The 16,683-nt window shown below is 40.9% G+C and overlaps 1 protein-coding gene across 2 annotated transcripts; it reads left to right on the plus strand.

Moving 5' to 3' along the window:
- The first annotated feature begins 179 nt into the window (after positions 1–179).
- tgm8 (transglutaminase 8) lies at positions 180–12,695 on the plus strand. 2 transcript variants are annotated; one of them, XM_054785875.1, is made up of 15 exons: positions 180–341; positions 3,171–3,344; positions 3,484–3,732; positions 3,806–3,924; positions 6,078–6,206; positions 6,290–6,467; positions 7,438–7,573; positions 7,716–7,825; positions 8,631–8,746; positions 8,851–8,995; positions 9,076–9,233; positions 10,420–10,594; positions 10,902–11,065; positions 11,159–11,292; positions 12,301–12,695. In XM_054785875.1, the coding sequence occupies exons 1-15, from the start codon at positions 317–319 to the stop codon at positions 12,449–12,451; spliced, it is 2,163 nt and encodes a 720-aa protein (XP_054641850.1). In that variant the 5' UTR covers positions 180–316; the 3' UTR covers positions 12,452–12,695. The 2 variants fall into 2 exon arrangements, with proteins under 2 accessions (XP_054641850.1, XP_054641852.1); XM_054785877.1 differs by having other exon boundaries at positions 8,869–8,995.
- The last annotated feature ends 3,988 nt before the right edge of the window (positions 12,696–16,683 follow it).

The raw sequence follows: 16,683 nt of genomic DNA on the forward strand, positions 1-16,683 counted from the left end.
ATTTTGAACTATGCCCAGCACGTGATAGTCAAGCTCAAAGACCATATGAGGACATGAGGCTGTTAGCTTTCTGGGTGGTTCAAGCAGGAGAAGGAAGTAAGTGCATGAAGTGATACTTTAAGATATGAATGCTGCAGGGTGCAATCATTGTAGCAGCAGATAGTTCTTAAAACCTGACTGACTGGCTACTGACAAATCACCGATTGGCTGACTGGTTGCCGGCTGTGTTGCGCATGGCAGGTATTTAAAGCTCACTTAGTATTGCCTCCTTCAGTTGTGTTCCAGCGTGCCGCTGAAGAGACCAAGCTGAACCAAGATGACCTCGGTGAGAAAAAACTCTGGTAAGTCTTTCCCTTTCAACACAGTTTCTGCACACTGCTTTCATTTACGGTACAATGATCATTGGTTAACCGCTAACGGTCTTTTCTTGTATTTTAGTAAAGTAATTTGTACGTTTTTTCTGTAAAACTGTAACACAGAAATATAAACATAGCATCATCATATTCTGGACGTAACACTGTGAATTTGGAACCATAATTATAATTATTCTATAATTTAAATACAGTATGCATAGTGGTATTCTCCTTCTACTCCTCATATGTAAACATATTTACTACTGTTGTACTTTGTAGCAGTCCAGTATGCTGTTCAGCAAACAATCCGTGATGAACAGCATGTCAGTGGGTTATTCAGTGAATTAGTGCGGCCACCAGGTCTCACCAAACATCAACAGCCATAAAACACCACATATCAAATTAGATAGAATTCAACTGCGTTCTTTTTTTTTCAACGTGTTAAGATTTTCTGATTATTCACGGGCGTTAATGCGTTATTTTTGACAGCCCTAATACATATATATTCATTGTGTTCAGTCAATAACAGTCATCCATTTCATCAAACTATTTTATGCTCAGAGCTCGTGAATACATTGTACACTATTGTCCGCCTAGCATAATTATATATTATTTAGTATGGATATAATTCATAACAAAATAACCTGCAAGTGTGGGTAGGACCACACATGACATCATTCATTACTATTCCACTAATCCATTAATTACAATTCCAAGTTGATTAAAAAAATGGTGTTTTTTTTCAAATTTGATTGAAAGGTACTTATATTATATGGATATTTAACTGGAAGTAACATTTATTTCAGTAAGGGTATTGTTAATACATTTGATAGACTACAATCTAAATCATCATCATCACTGACTTGTCATTAATTCAACTAATCACCAAGAGAAACAAATGGGCTTAAAGGTATATTGTGTAGAAGTCCCATACAATATACTGTGCACTCTAAGTCTTGTCCAGTGTCCTGTTTATTTACAACAACCAGTGTTATAAATCTGCAACATTTTTATCACACATACCTGTCTTTGTTTTTGGGGAACTTGAAAAATGACAAATCTGGTCTATTAGGGCAATTAATGGCCAAGCAGTGTGCCGAGGACATGTTTTCAGTGCAACGTTTCTGGATTCTGCTCACCATCATGGCGGCCAAAACCGCGCAGAGCATAATACGGAAGTGGATGCCGAGTCGGACCTCCTGTTCTACAGTATAGTCTCCTTGGTCACTGCCCTCTATAGCTCACATGCTGAACAGCAGCTACAGTTACATTGCTGACACCTAGTGACCAGTGTAGAATACTACATATCACATCTTTAAATGTATCTTCTGAATTTGGAAATATATATCCATCCATCCATCCATCCATCCATTTTCTGTGCCGCTTATCCTAATTAGGGTCGCGGGGTATGCTGGAGCCTATCCCAGCTGACATAAATATGCATATATTTTTAAATAAAAATAGACCGTATTCAACCACGAAACAGCAATAATTTTTTAATTTATTTAAAATTCATTTTACAATTTCATTAAAAAAAATTTTGTTTTGTTTTGTTGGAAATTATATTTTTAGAATGTGCCATGGGCCAATAAAAAAAACAACTGCACTTTGGACACCCCTACATTAAATTAAAATTAAATGAATAAATAAGCAGTAAAGTAAAGTTAGAAAATAAAAGTCTGTGAAATGATATTTAAAATTAAAATAAGTTTTAAATAAACACTGGAGTAAAAAACTTACAATGCATGAATAAATGGTGGCTATAGATTAAGCAGTAATTTATTGATGACGCTCACTGAATGAAATATATTCTGCTGTTGAGATGAATAACTGATCATTTATTGTCAAATCTAATGTTGCTGCTGTGTGATTGCTTTGTGTAGTAAAGGCAGTTCTTTGCTAATATTGAAAGAGCAATTAGAAAATTTGTGTTCCCAACGATGGCATTCTCTGTTTTTTTTCCCTTCCCATTATTGACTTGAAAATGTTTACATTTTGCATATTATATGCCTAAAAGAAGCCTTTTTAAGCATAAAAGGCTAATAAAAAAAAAGGCTAAATTAAGCAAAATCCAAATATAAGGCATTCAGACGACGCATTGAAAGATGATGTGATAATAATGTAGTATTCTATTCTGGTCACTAGGTGTCAGCAATGTTACATTAATGAGACAATAGCCACCTGTACTGTGCAGTAATCCCAAGTTAAAAAGGAACGACAACAAGGAACTCTCCCAATGATAACGTGTGTCTATATTATGTTTTATTTTCTCCTATTATGTCTACTACATTGGGTGATAGGCGTGTAAAGGTGACTATAGAAGTGTTATTTCATCTCTAGAGGGCATTAATAATGTTAAAAACTGTATTGAGAATGTCGTAAACAGGTTTTTTTATGCTCTAAGTACAAAAGTATTCCATTTATAAATAAGGAATCCTACTTCTTGGAAATTCATTTATCACAATCGGATCTGGAACTGATTAATTGCGCTAAACGAAGGATTACTGTACGCACATGCAAATACAGTGTTATACAGTTATTTTTAAAAACATATATAAATATAATATAGTTTGCTCTTTCTAACGTATTTTAATCATTTTATTAAAAAAATTTAATGTTACTATAAACTATTTTTATTTCTTACATTTAATAATCAGATGTTATTTTTTTAATAATTAAATATTGAATGTATAACTAATTGATTAATAATTAAACTAAAGTTTTTTTTTAAATATTTTTTTGTATAATGTATGTATATTTTATGTCCTTTTATGTACTTGAGGGATCTTATAGTACTTTTTACTTTGTTCTGTCAAGTCTTCAAGGAGGTGGACGTCCACAGTCAGAGCAACAACAAGGAGCACCGCACCAGTGAACTCTCTGAGGAGAAGCTGATTGTGCGGAGAGGACAGTCGTTCAAGGTGACCCTGAAAGTGACGAAGCCTTTTAATCCTGGCCTTCATTCCCTCGTGCTCACCGCGGCAACTGGTGGTATGTATTCATTTGAGCTCCAACTAAAATCTGCGGTTACGGTTTGGTTGAACTCCCAGTTGTACGACTTCACATTGACACGATGCGCAAAAGAAAATAAAAATTACAAAAGAAAATAAAAGAAATGTCTTCCGACCAGAAACGCAATCTTCGGAGAACCAGGGCACTTTGTCACGCTTCGGTATCCCGGACTCCCCCAATCGTTCACTGACAGCAAAGGCCGTTTGGACAGTCAAACTTCACGCGAACTCCTCGCTGAGCACCTTGGTCCTGCTCATCACCCCGCCGCCGGACGCTCCCGTCGGAAAGTTCACCCTGACAGGAAGTCTCTGGAATGAGGAAACCCAGCTGGCCACGCTTGTGGTGCTCTTCAACCCCTGGTTTTCTGGTACGCCCGTCCACTGTCTGTCCAGCTGCAGACATTCATGTGTCATTCATTCATTCATTCATTTCCTATGTAGGTGATGCAGTTTTCATGTCTGATGAGTCCAAGAGACAAGAATATGTGATGAATGAACATGGAGTCATCTATTGGGGAAGTGCAGATTACATCTCTGAAATGAACTGGGACTTTGGCCAAGTACGTAAACAAACGCATGACCAAGTACAGTGCCACCTCGTTTTTTTTTATAAGGCCAGGCGAAAACTGACAGGTACGAAAAACAAACTAAATCTTCCCACAGGAAATAATATCCAGTAATCCCTTGTTTATCGCGGTTAATTGGTTCTAGAGTCGACTGCGCTAAGTGAATTTCTGTGAAGTAGGATTCCTTCTTCATGAGTGGAATATTTTCGTGGTTGCAGCACAGAAAACCTGCTTACGATCTCCTAAATACGTTTTTTTTTTTAACATTAGAACCAGAATCAGCTTTATTGGCCAAGTATGCTTCCACAAACAAGGAATTTGACATCAGTTAAATTTGCTCCCACTGTACATATACTGTAAACAGACACTGAATAAATAAATAAATAAATAAGTAAAACATAAGATTGAGATGTGCAAAAGGGCTAATAGTATAATGAAGGCGCAATTTGGTTAAGTGGGTGTGTGATAAATAAACCGGGGCACTATCTGCATTTCTAGACCCCCGTAGACATGAAATAACACCCATAAAGTCACCTGTACACTCCTATTACCCAATATAGTAGATATAATCAGAAAAAATAAGCCATTTTAGACAGTTTACCTTGTAGGGGAGCAGAATATATGGCGACAGGGAGCGACATCGGGGTAGAGGGTTCAGAGTTGGGTTTTAGTTTGTTGTGGGCTATGGCTGCAGCATTATAATTATTATTATGTTATTATTATAGCTGTCAATCAATTAAAATGTGTGTGAGTTTTCTCCGGGTACTCCGGTTTCCTCCCACATTAAAAAAAACATGCATGTTAGGTTAATTGGTGACTCTAAATTGTCCATAGGTATGAATGTGAGTGTGAATGGTTGTTTGTCTATATGTGCCCTGCGATTGGCTGGCGACCAGTCCAGGGTGTACCCTGCCTGTTGCCCGAAGTCAGCTGGGATAGGCTCCCCCGCGACCCTAATGAGGAGAAGCGGCATAGAAAATGGATGGATGGATGGATGGATGGAATTGCCATTCATTGCATTTTGCCCATGTTAACTTGTAATTAATCGCAATTAAGTGCAGATAGAAATAGTTTATCTATAATAAGTGTACCTAGCTCATTTTTCTGGCCTAAATGAAGCATTTAAGCATAAAAATGGTTAAATGAAGTAAAATACAAACATAAGACATTCAGAAGATGCATTCAAAGACGTTGTGATGATATGTAGTATTCGACACTGGTCACTCGGTGTCAGTAATGTTTTATTGATGAGACAACAACCACTACAGGAAGTACTGTAGAGAAAAGAAGTAAAAGACAAACAATAACAAGGAACTAATCCCAATGCTAATGTGTGAGTGTATATTATCTCTTATGTGTCTTATATGCCTTATTATGTCTACTATATTGGGAAATAGGAGTGTAAAGGTGACTACAGGACTATTTCATGGCTAGAGGGCTCGAATAATGTTAAAAACTGTATTCAGAAGGTTGCAATCAGGTTTTCTATACTGTAACTACCAAAATATTCCATTTATAAATTAGAAATCCCACTCTTCCTCTCCTCTCCTCTTTAATTGTGAATTGCAACCACTAGACTGAGCGTTATCGGCAACATTTGGATCGCCCGATAAAATTTCTTCCACCCTTCTGGATTGTGCAATAATTAAGCAAATTAGTTAAGGCATATTCTCACTTGCTACTCCCCTCCACTGTGGCCATCCTGGCTCCGAAGCGGAAGGGGGAGAGGCTACCAACCAAAAAAAAAACCACGGTGTAATGTCCGCCTCATTTGAGACAGGAGTATCCATCACTGCCCACTCATCACTTTGAGCATTTTGAGTGCAACATCCAGGTACTGACAGCGCACTTATACTGTACACTCAAAAGTGTCATAAGTACGGAAGTACGGAACTGAGACAAAGCTACATGATGTTAATCTATAACAAGGAAAGACCCTCATCACATTCAGTGAATATGAACGATGACTTTACCAGCTAAACTGAAAAACAAACGGCTTCAAGCTGTCCCTCCTCCCAACAATAATAAACAATCTGCTCATCATGTGTCATTTGAATGTTCTTCATGTGGTTGTTTTCCATTGGTTTTCGCTGCTGTCTCCAGGATCCTATTTTATTCTGTATGTCTTCTTGTATGTTCCCGCCCAGTTTGAAGATGACATGGTGGACATTTGCATCAAGATTCTGGACAAGAACCTCAAGTACAAAGAAAACCCCAGCAAGGACCTCGCCTCTCGTGGCGACCCCACCTACGTGGGCCGCGTGGTCAGCGCCATGGTAGGGCTGGTTTTCACGGTGACAGCACACAGCCACTGCTGCTTGATGACTTGTTGATGTTTGTGGTGGCGTCGTATGCGTAGATCAACAGCGATGACGACCCCGGCGTCCTGACGGGCAACTGGTCGGACTCGTACGCAGGCGGAGTCTCTCCCTCTCACTGGAGCGGCAGCCATGACATCCTGTCTCAGTGGATGAAAAATGACTGCCGCCCTGTCAAGTTTGGTCAGTGCTGGGTGTTTGCTGGCGTGATGTGTTCAGGTAAGCTCTGGTCTTTTGCATTCTTCATCAAGCATGTATTTGACCACTCCCACATGACATACTCTACTTCACGTCTTTGTCACATTAATATCAGCCTCAACTACTCCCACATTTCTCAACCGGGTTCAAATCATTCCAACAGGCTCTTTTTTATATTTCAAAAATTCACAATTTTCCTGAAGTTCCACATTTTCTGTCCAAAAAATTCCCATAAAATGAATGCCACTTTCACAGATTTCTCAAGCCATCAAAACATTTAGTCAAAGACATTCCCAAATTACCACGTTTCCCATAATTCCACATTTTCCGCGCAGCACTTCAGCTATTCTTTCTACACAAATTACGTTTTCTACTTATTTATTTTTATTCCGCCCCATTTTATGGCATTCAGCCACTGCCACATTTCTCGACTGATTCAAACCATTTCAACATCAGAAATTTCGTCCCATTCACGGGCTATTTTCCACATTTCAAAAATTCACGGTTTTCCTGGAATTCCACATTTTCCCTCCCAAAACTTCCCATGAAATGAGTGCCACATTTCTCAACCCATCAAAACATTCAGGCGAACAAATTCCCAAACTCCAAACATTCCCACATTTCCTGTAATTCCACATTTTCCGTGCAGCACCAGCTATTCGGCATTCACACGCAATCCCTACACAAATGATAATGTAGTTATTTATTTTTTTATTCTGCCCCACTTTTTGACTCTTTAACCACTTCCACATTTCTCCATCGATTCAAACCATTCCAACAGCAGAACATTCAGCTTATCTATTTTCCACATTTATGTGCATATGTTGACAGGTATGCGTAGGAACGGAATAGGAGGACCACCTGTGTATAATGAAATACTAAACCAATGTTGTGTTTTTCTGTACAGCTATTCCTTTTATATTTGTTTGTTTCTTGTTACCTTCATGACCTTCAAGCATTTAGAAAAGACACATCTTGACCTTGCCTACAGTGATGCGGCTGCTGGGCATCCCCACCCGCGTGGTCTCCAACTTCCAGTCAGCCCACGACACCGACGCCAACCTGACCATCGACGTGTACCACGCCGACGAAGGGGTCGAGTACATGGAGTCGAACGACAGCATCTGGTGAGCGTCAGTCCCGACACGTCGTCGTGTCAGTGTATTCATAAACGTTCATTGTGTCTCAGTAGATTCAATCTAGCATGAAACTATGATTGATGAAGCGTCAAATGGCAACAACAATGTTCTCTTCCGCCTTCTGCTGCAGGAACTTCCACGTGTGGGTGGAGTCATGGATGACGCGTCCCGACCTGAGTAACGATGGCAAATACGACGGCTGGCAAGTGTTGGATGCGACACCGCAGGAGCCCAGCAACGGTGCGTCCTTGTTGCCCTCCAACGACATTGAGCCCCGTGATCTCATACACTGTGTGCACGAGCATTAGTGCAGGTAGTATTTACACCGGGGGTGTCCAAACTTTTTCCACCAAGGGCCACATGGCGAAAAAGTTCATTTTTGATTAACATGCTCAATCCACTTCAGTTTAGGTGATGATATTTTATATAATATTTTTTTATTCAACAAGCTAAATCCACTCCAGTGTACACTAGGTCAGGGTATGATGATATGAAGGTATGATATTATTCCCTTTATTTTATTTTTTATTTTGATGAAACATGCTATAAATCCACTTCAGCTTAGGTCATGATATGAAGGTACAATACTATGCATTTTTCTTTATTTTATTTTATTTGGTTAAACACGCTAAATCCACTCTGGCGTACAGTGGGTCAATATGAAGGTATGATTTTACAGTAATCACTTTATTTTATTTCATCATTATTAATTTATTTTTATTTCATTTTATTTATTCATTTTTGATAAAACATGCTAAATCCACTCCAGTGTAGGTCAAGATATAATGTTGTGTATGTGGTTAATTTCATTTCATTTAATCCATTTATTTTCTATGCTGCCTAATCCTCATTAGGGTCGAGGGGGTCCCAGCTGACTTTGGACTGGTCGCTAGCCAATCGCATAGTTTATTTTAGTTTAGTAGGGCACATTTGAACAAGTTTTAATTATGTATTGCTTCCTATGGGATACATATACAGCTTTATTATATTTTGGATTGAGTGGTTTTGTTTAGTTGAGTGCGATGACATGAGCGATCTCCTCCAGATATCTACCAGTGTGGCCCCGCCTCACTCATCGCCATCAGCAGTGGTGAAGTAAAACTCCCCTATGACGTCCCGTTTGTCTTCGCCGAGGTCAACGCCGACTGCACGGACTGGCTTGTGAGTGTGCAGATCCAAGTCGCATGACCTCAGAGTTGGTCACATGATGCCGACTCTGGTACAAATGGAAACAAGTATGAAAAATACACGTAGAATGTGCACAGTGTGTGTGTGTGTGTCAGGTGAAAGTGGACGGGACCATGGTTTCCCTCTACTCTGACACCAAGCGAGTTGGTCAGAAAATCTCCACCAAGGCAGTAGGTTCCAACAGGAGGGTGAACATCACCAACGACTACAAGCCTGAAGAGGGTGAGTAGCTGACCCCCCCCCCACGCCACACCAGCGCCTCATGGCTTCACGTGCACTAACACACCGCATCCTCCTCCCAGGGTCCGAGGAGGAAAGGACCATCTTCAGGTACGCCATCAGCAAAGATGACGAGAGCGACGATGAGGGGGAGGCATCCGGGGGCAGCGCGAATGATGGTGATGGCTCAACAGCACCGCCCCCCGTCCCACCGCCAAAGCTGGTCATGCTCTTTGAGGAGGTGCGTCACACGAACAGTTTCTTGGTGGTTCCAAAATAACAGCAGAAGATGGGCTCAGCTTCAGTAGCTTTTCACTGAACTGCTAATTGATGTTTGGACGTGTAAATCCCAGTAGACTACTTGTAGTCCGTAGTCCGTGCAGGTCTACAATCCACAATCTTGTCCCTTAGGTTCTTTGACAGCTCTTTGGTTTTGTCGTCCATTCCAGTCTCATGCAGGTCCCTGAGGTGTTTGACAACTCTTTGGTCTTGTAGTCCGTTCCAGTCTTGCGCAGGTCTACAATGTACAATCCTGTCCCTCAGGTGCTTTGACAGCTCTTTGGTCTTGTAGTCCATTCCAGTCTTGTGCAGGTCTAAACTCCTGTCCCTTAGGTACTTTAACAGCTCTTTGGTCTTGTAGTCCGTTCCAGTCATTTGCAGATCTGCAATCCACAAGCCTGTCCCTTAGTTGGTGTGATAGATCTTTGGTCTTGTCGTCCGTTCCAGTCTCGTGTAGGTCTACAATCTTGCCCCTGAGGTGTTTGACAACTCTTTGGTCTTGTAGTTCATTCAAGTCTTGTGCAGGTCTACAATCTTGTCCCTTAGGTGCTTTAACAGGTCTTTGGTCTTGTAGCTCGTTCCAGTCTTGTGCAGGTCTACAATCCACAATCCTGGCCCTGAAGTGCCCCTACAGCTCTTTGGTCTTGTAGCTCGTTCCAGTCTTGTGTAGGTCTACAATCCACAATCCTGGTCCTGAAGTGCCCCTACAGCTCTTTGGTCTTGTAGCTCGTTCCAGTCTTGTGCAGGTCTACAATCCACAATCCTGGCCCTGAAGTGCCCCTACAGCTCTTTGGGCTTGTAGACCGTTCCAGTCTTGTGCAGGTCTACAATCCACAATCTTGTTCCTTAAGTGCTGTGACAGCTCTTTGGTCTTTGGTCTTGCCCGTGGTGGTGGAAAGGTGTGAATGAAAGAGAGAGTTTTTTTTTTATCCACATAATGAGTTGAGAGTTAAGACTGTTTTCTTAATGGGACAGGACTCATTTGTGTGCTGGATGGTAGGGGATCAAATACTTGTTTTCCCCACTCTGTCACGGCTCGCCAAACGTACAGGTGTGAAACCCCGGCCCTCGTACCTTAAGAAGAGGAAGTCCACACAGCAAAGAGGGACAACAACGGGGGACATATTTCTGCTGTCGTTTCTCCACAGCTATCCAAGCCGCAGTACGGTAAGGATGTGCAGCTGAAGCTGGTGCTGAGCAGCGACAGCAGAGTGGCCAGGCAGATGTCGGCCTACATCAGGGTGGAGGGGCTGAGGTACACTGGAACCGTGGTGCTCACCATCCACACTGAGAACAAGGAGGTGACGCTGCAGCCTGGCAAAGGTAACGCTTGATTTTAGGACGCAAACAGTGCACACAGTGTACTTATTGAAGTGTACTCATGAAGTACGTATGCCATTTGAGCCCGAGTGTTCAGTGCTGTGCACTCACCATTTTGAGTGCAACATCCTGGTACTGACAGTGTACTGCGTGTTGCCATACTACTCAGTGTGTCAACACACTTATGCACTCAAAAGAGTAAGTGTACCTAGTGCACCAATTGAGACACAGCAAGAGATTCTGATTCACACTTCTCATGAGGAGGTGGACTGACAGACAAGGCTGACGTGTCCTCCTGCATTCCCTGCAGAGCTGTCCATCCCCATCGTGATCCCTTTCGAGGCCTACTACAAGCACATGCACGTGTGCGACAGCTTGAAGGTGTCGGCCATTGTGACAGACAAGCAACATCCTGACAAAACCTACCTGGCGGAGGACAACGTCTTGCTGCAGGACCTCCCCGTCTCTGTGTCGGTTTGTAGAGCCAAATCAGCCCGCCAATGTTACAACAACTGCGAGGACTTTGTGAGGGAATGCTCCAATAAACGTTGAAAGTGTGCGTTCCAGGTTGCTGGTTTTGTCAGACAGTACCAAGAGGCGTCTGGGGAAGTGGTTTTCATGAACTCCACCTCCGTGGAGCTGACGGGCTTGACGCTTACCCTGTCTGGTAGCGGCCTCATGAGGAATGAGGTGAAATACAGGTCAGAACATTTTGCTGCAGATCCAAAGAAAGGAGGACATTCCTTATTAAAAAGATAAGCAGGGGTGTCCAAACATTTTCGCTTTGAATTTTGCGGCCTCACTCTATCGTGGTTTTCAAAAATATATAAATAAATGAATCATGCTGTTTTGTTGTGGAGTACATTGTGGTTGAATAATATATATTAAGCAAAAAATATGAATTTTTAAGCAAATTTTAAATAGTTTTGGACTAAATTAAACATTTCCAAGAATAAAAATGGCTAAATGAAGTAAAATACAACTATAAGGCATTCAGAAGACGCATTGAAAAACGTTGTGATCATATGTAGTATTCTACAAGGGGCCCCTAGGTGTCAGTAATGTTACTGCAATGTTGGGTGAGACACACAAGCACCAGACTTGATCACCGGAACAACAGGCTTTTATTGCAGGTTTGAATGAGCTCACGACAGGCACAATAATCCCAAACACGAGCTACTGTTGCGGTCGTACCCCACGCCAAGCTAAAACTCAACTCTGAACCCCCAACGTCACTTCCTGTTCACCCCACTCCGCTCCCCAGCACCGGAACACATTTACAGCAACACACACGAGCACAAGTCTTATTTTCTCTTCTTATGTCCACTATATTGGGTAATACGGATGTTATTTCGTGTCGAAAGAGCTCTAATAATGTTAAAAATCACATTTAGTAAGTCGTAACCAGGTTTTCTGTGCTTTAAAGTACAAAAATATTCCATCGATAAACGAGGAATCCCCTACTTTGTGGAAATTCACAAAGGTGTGGAACCAATTAAGCGCGATAAACGAGAGATGATTGTAGTGTAATATGTAATAATGTATCTCATTAATAATGAATTTATTTTATTTTATCGAGCCGCACTTTGGACACCCCTGATTTAGCACTTCTGGAATTGTGTCTGACTATCACTCATTGTGGCGATATGAAATGAAGCATAAAGTTATGAGTCAAAAGCTTTAAATCTCGACTTTTTCCTTCCCCTCAGCCTTCCCGATTTGTCTCCCAGCAACCGCATCCGCGTCAAGTTCGCCTTTGTCCCCTACCGGGCTGGAGAGAAGACGCTGGTGGCCGACATTCACGCTTCCGTTTTTAAAGATTTCAAGGGCTACCGCACCGTCACTGTTAGTCGTTTTTAGATTTTTTTTTTTTTTTTAAATCAACTGGTGCTTTATCTCCAAAAGAGGCGTGATGTGTACAGCTGGATTGCAACACGGTGCTTTGAGAGAAGAATCTGTCCTGCTTTGGCATGCGGTTTAACCATGTTGAACACTGCTGGGCTTAAAGTTTACTTACATACACAAACCACATAATACCTAAACCACATGTACTGTGACACTTACATACAGACCCTCTCCAAAAAATTAGAATGCCATGGAAAAGTTGTTTAATTTCCATAATTCCATTCAAAATGTTAAACTTTCATAGATTATAGATTCAGGGCTCACAATTTAAACGATTTCAAGTGTTTATTTGTTTATTTTTACATAATTTGGGCTTCCAGCTCATTAAACCCACAAAAACAGGAATTCAAAAAATTTGAATACTGTGAAGAAATCAGCCCAAATTTTGCAGGGCATGACTGTTTTAAGATGAGTGTCACACACTAATCATCTACTAAACTCAAATCACCTGCACAGGCTCCCCCAGGTGTCATTAAATTGCTTCAGTTTGGTTCAATTGTCTCAGTTGGGTTCAATATGGGGAAGACTGCAGACATGACAACTGGCCAGAAGACCATCATTGATACCCTCCATAGGATGGGTAAGCCACAAACGTTCATAGCTAAGGAGGCTGGTTGTTCACAGAGTGCTGTGTCCAAGCATATCAATGGAAAGTCTAGAGGAAGGGCAAAATGTGGCAGGAGAAGATGCACCAGCAAAAGAGATGACCGTGGGCTTCAGCGGATTATCAAACAGGGAAGATTCAAGAATCTGCCAGAGATCCAGAAAGAGTGGAATGAGGCGGGAGTCACAGTTTCAAAAACCACCACATTCAGACGCATCCGGGAGATGGGCTACAACTGTCGGGTTTCTCGGGTCAAGCCACTTCTGAACCTGAGCCAACGTAGGAAGCGTCTCCACTGGGCCAAGGAGAAGAAGGACTGGACTGTTGGCCAGTGGTCCAAGGTCCTCTTTTCCGATGAAAGTAAAGTGTGCCTTTCATTTGGGAATCACGGTCCAAGGGTTTGGAGGAAGACGGGTGAGGAACAGAACCCAAGCTGCCTGAGGTCCAGTGTGAAATATCCACAGTCCGTCATGATTTGGGGTGCAATGTCCGGTGCAGGTGTTGGTAAACTCTGCTTTCTTAAATCCAAGGTCACCGCAACAGTCTACCATAATGTTTCAGAGGACTTCATGATTCCTTCTGCTGAGGATCTGTATGGAGATGCAGATTTCATCTTCCAGCAGGACCTGGCCCCTGCCCATACCGCCAGAAGCACCAAAACATGGTTTGATGCCCATGCCATCACAGTGCTTGACTGGCCAGCCAACTCACCGGACCTAAACCCCATTGAGAATCTATGGGGTATTCTCAAGAGGAAAATGAGGGGCACCAGACCCAACAACAAAGAAGAGCTGACGGCAAGCATCAAGGAAATCTGGGCTTCCATAACTCCCAGGCAATGCCACAGGCTGATTGCTTCAATGCCACGTGGCATCGAGGCAGTGATTAAGGCAAAGGGATTCCCAACCAAGTATTGAAGATTGACATATCGTTTTGAAAGTACCATATTTTGATTGATTTGATGTGATCCTAATTTCTTTGTTTTTTTTCCTGCAAAAACTGAGACGTAAATGGTGATTTCATCACAGTATTCTAATTTTTTGAATTCCTGTTTTCGTGGGTTTTATGAGCTGGAAGCCCAAATTACGTAAAAATAAACAAACACTTGAAATCGTTTAAATTGTGAGCCCTGAATCTATAATCTATGAAAGTTTAACTTTTTGAATGGAATTATGGAAATTAAACAACTTTTCCATGACATTCTAATTTTTTGGAAAGGGTCTGTACAAAGTAATGCTTGCACGAATAAAACATTTCCTACAAGTCCTTTTGGTGTTTCCACAATGATTCATCCATTTGTGTCAAATATGAGGAGATGAATAAAGTGTATGTACATTTGACAAGAAAACCATGTCAGGAGGATAAGCGGCATAGAAAACGGCAGGAGATGCTTCTCCACTCTAGTCCTGCGGGTGGTGGTAATGTGCGTTATAAAATGGCTGCCTAAAAAATGCCAAATGAATAACAAAAGTGCTTTTTATTAATGAATACTGTTGTACTATTTACATCGTAGTAGTGCCATTAAATATGAGAGGGAGCTAACTCATCAGAACGTGTCTACATCCGATCGGCCTATTTTTCGGCAGTCATGCTTGTCATGTGTAATGTACGCCATCCGTACGTCATCCCACCCCCCCACACCCCAAAATGTTAAGATTTGCAAAATTACAACATAATCAATCTTTTTTTTTTTTTTATATCATATCCATGGTGCAAGTGGATAATTTGTAAGCCCTTTTTTCCTGGTTTCATATTAAGTTTTTTTCAGCACTGAAAAAATACAGACAAAAGCATTTGCTAGGAAAATATGTTTGGATGGATGGTATTTCTCCGTTTAGAAAAAAAACTCCAGCTGAATCCTCTACAGTAATCCATCATTGCACTCTGCTTTTGGTTGTTTACAATCAAATATAACTGCATTTTATGTGTTTTATTCTGTTTATTTACTGTTTGTTTTACTTAACTGGATATGACGTTTATAATAATCACTAATAAAACAACACCCCTAATATTTTACATATATGAAGTATGGTTATTGACCATTTATATTATTTTTTTATATTATTGACATTATACATTATTTATACATTTAAAAAATAACTACCACACCACGTGATGTTGCAGAAGCGCTGTCGTAAAAATTTGCTAAAGGAGGAAGTGACATAGGACTTGCGCATGCATAGAACCGATTGTGTTTCCGGGACGGATTGCGCAGTGACCACTGAACTCTAAACTACGTGGAAGGGGCGTCCCTGCTGACCGCATGAAGCCACTGTCGGCCATCTTGCTTCACCCAGAAAAGCACACACGCATACACATACATGTATCTTCATTCACTACACTTATTATGGTTCGGTATAAAAATTAACACGAATTAACAAAAATTCCATTGAAACAGAGTAAATTTACTAGACCCAAATCTCAAAATTTCCCTCCAGTTTAAGTTTTTTCCTACGTCTATGGTGTGAAATTACAATGCATAACAACTCAATTTCAGTGTTCACAAGGTATTTGTTATGATAAGGATCTACGTAGTATCAAAGTTAAATGCTAGCATACCTTTAGAAGATGATCAGGAAAGTCAAATATTGTTGGAACTGCATTTTGTCGTAATCTAACAGTCTGGCCAGTCCTGTCGAAGTTCTCCTCGGTGAAATGACTTGAACAGAGTTGCGATCTGGCTGCAGGAATCCACCTGTCTCTCCGCATATTTACTACCCATGGCTTTAGAAGTTGAGCACTGCAGTGTGGAAATCTAAAGGAGAATAAGGGCTCATTTACAACTACTTAGATGAAAAGATGCTTACAGATCTAAAGTATCTATTTTTTTTTAAACTATTTTGTATTATTTATAAGCATTTACCTACCTGTGAAATGTAAGTCCCTTCTCGCGATTTTCACGAATATCACGATTTGTGCAATTAACAGCAGCACAAGACGGCATCTCGAACTCCTCTTAGTTCTTAGGCTTTCTTGTTTTGGGTGAAACAACATGGCGACTTCTACACTTCCGGTGGCGTCAGGCCTCCAACCACTGAGTTGTACTAATAAGTCTGGATACACCATACGTCGCACGCGCCCGTGCAAGCCGTTGAAGCCACAGAGAGGCCATCTTACCACTCACATCTCGTACATAGCAGACTACATTGGCACAGCACATAGTGTACAAAGCAGATGAAGAGGATCGCAGAACATCTATATTTTACATTAAAAAGCGGGAAGATTCTCCCATTCCTTCAAGTAACGCAACCTTCGTCCCTTAAAAATGATTTGATACGTTATTCTCTATCTATTGGCTATATTAAATGTACTTTTCCCCTTCCAGTTCTCATTGCCTTTGGGACAAAAGAGAGAAAGAGATTTTCATTTTAACTGCATATCCCATCACTTTTTTCCATTAAAATCCATGGTCATAATCCTCTACTTTTTTTTCTTACTTTCATACAATTCACTATGCTCTCGTCTGTACAAAATATGAATCATAAAAGAGAGTGACTTTGGACAAGTTTTAAAATCATTTAACATTTTGTGTTATGAAATAGAAATAACCTCTTTTCTGATATAGAAATATATTTTAACAAAA

Source organism: Dunckerocampus dactyliophorus, chromosome 8 (genome assembly GCF_027744805.1).
Source record: "Dunckerocampus dactyliophorus isolate RoL2022-P2 chromosome 8, RoL_Ddac_1.1, whole genome shotgun sequence".
NCBI lineage: Eukaryota > Metazoa > Chordata > Actinopteri > Syngnathiformes > Syngnathidae > Dunckerocampus > Dunckerocampus dactyliophorus.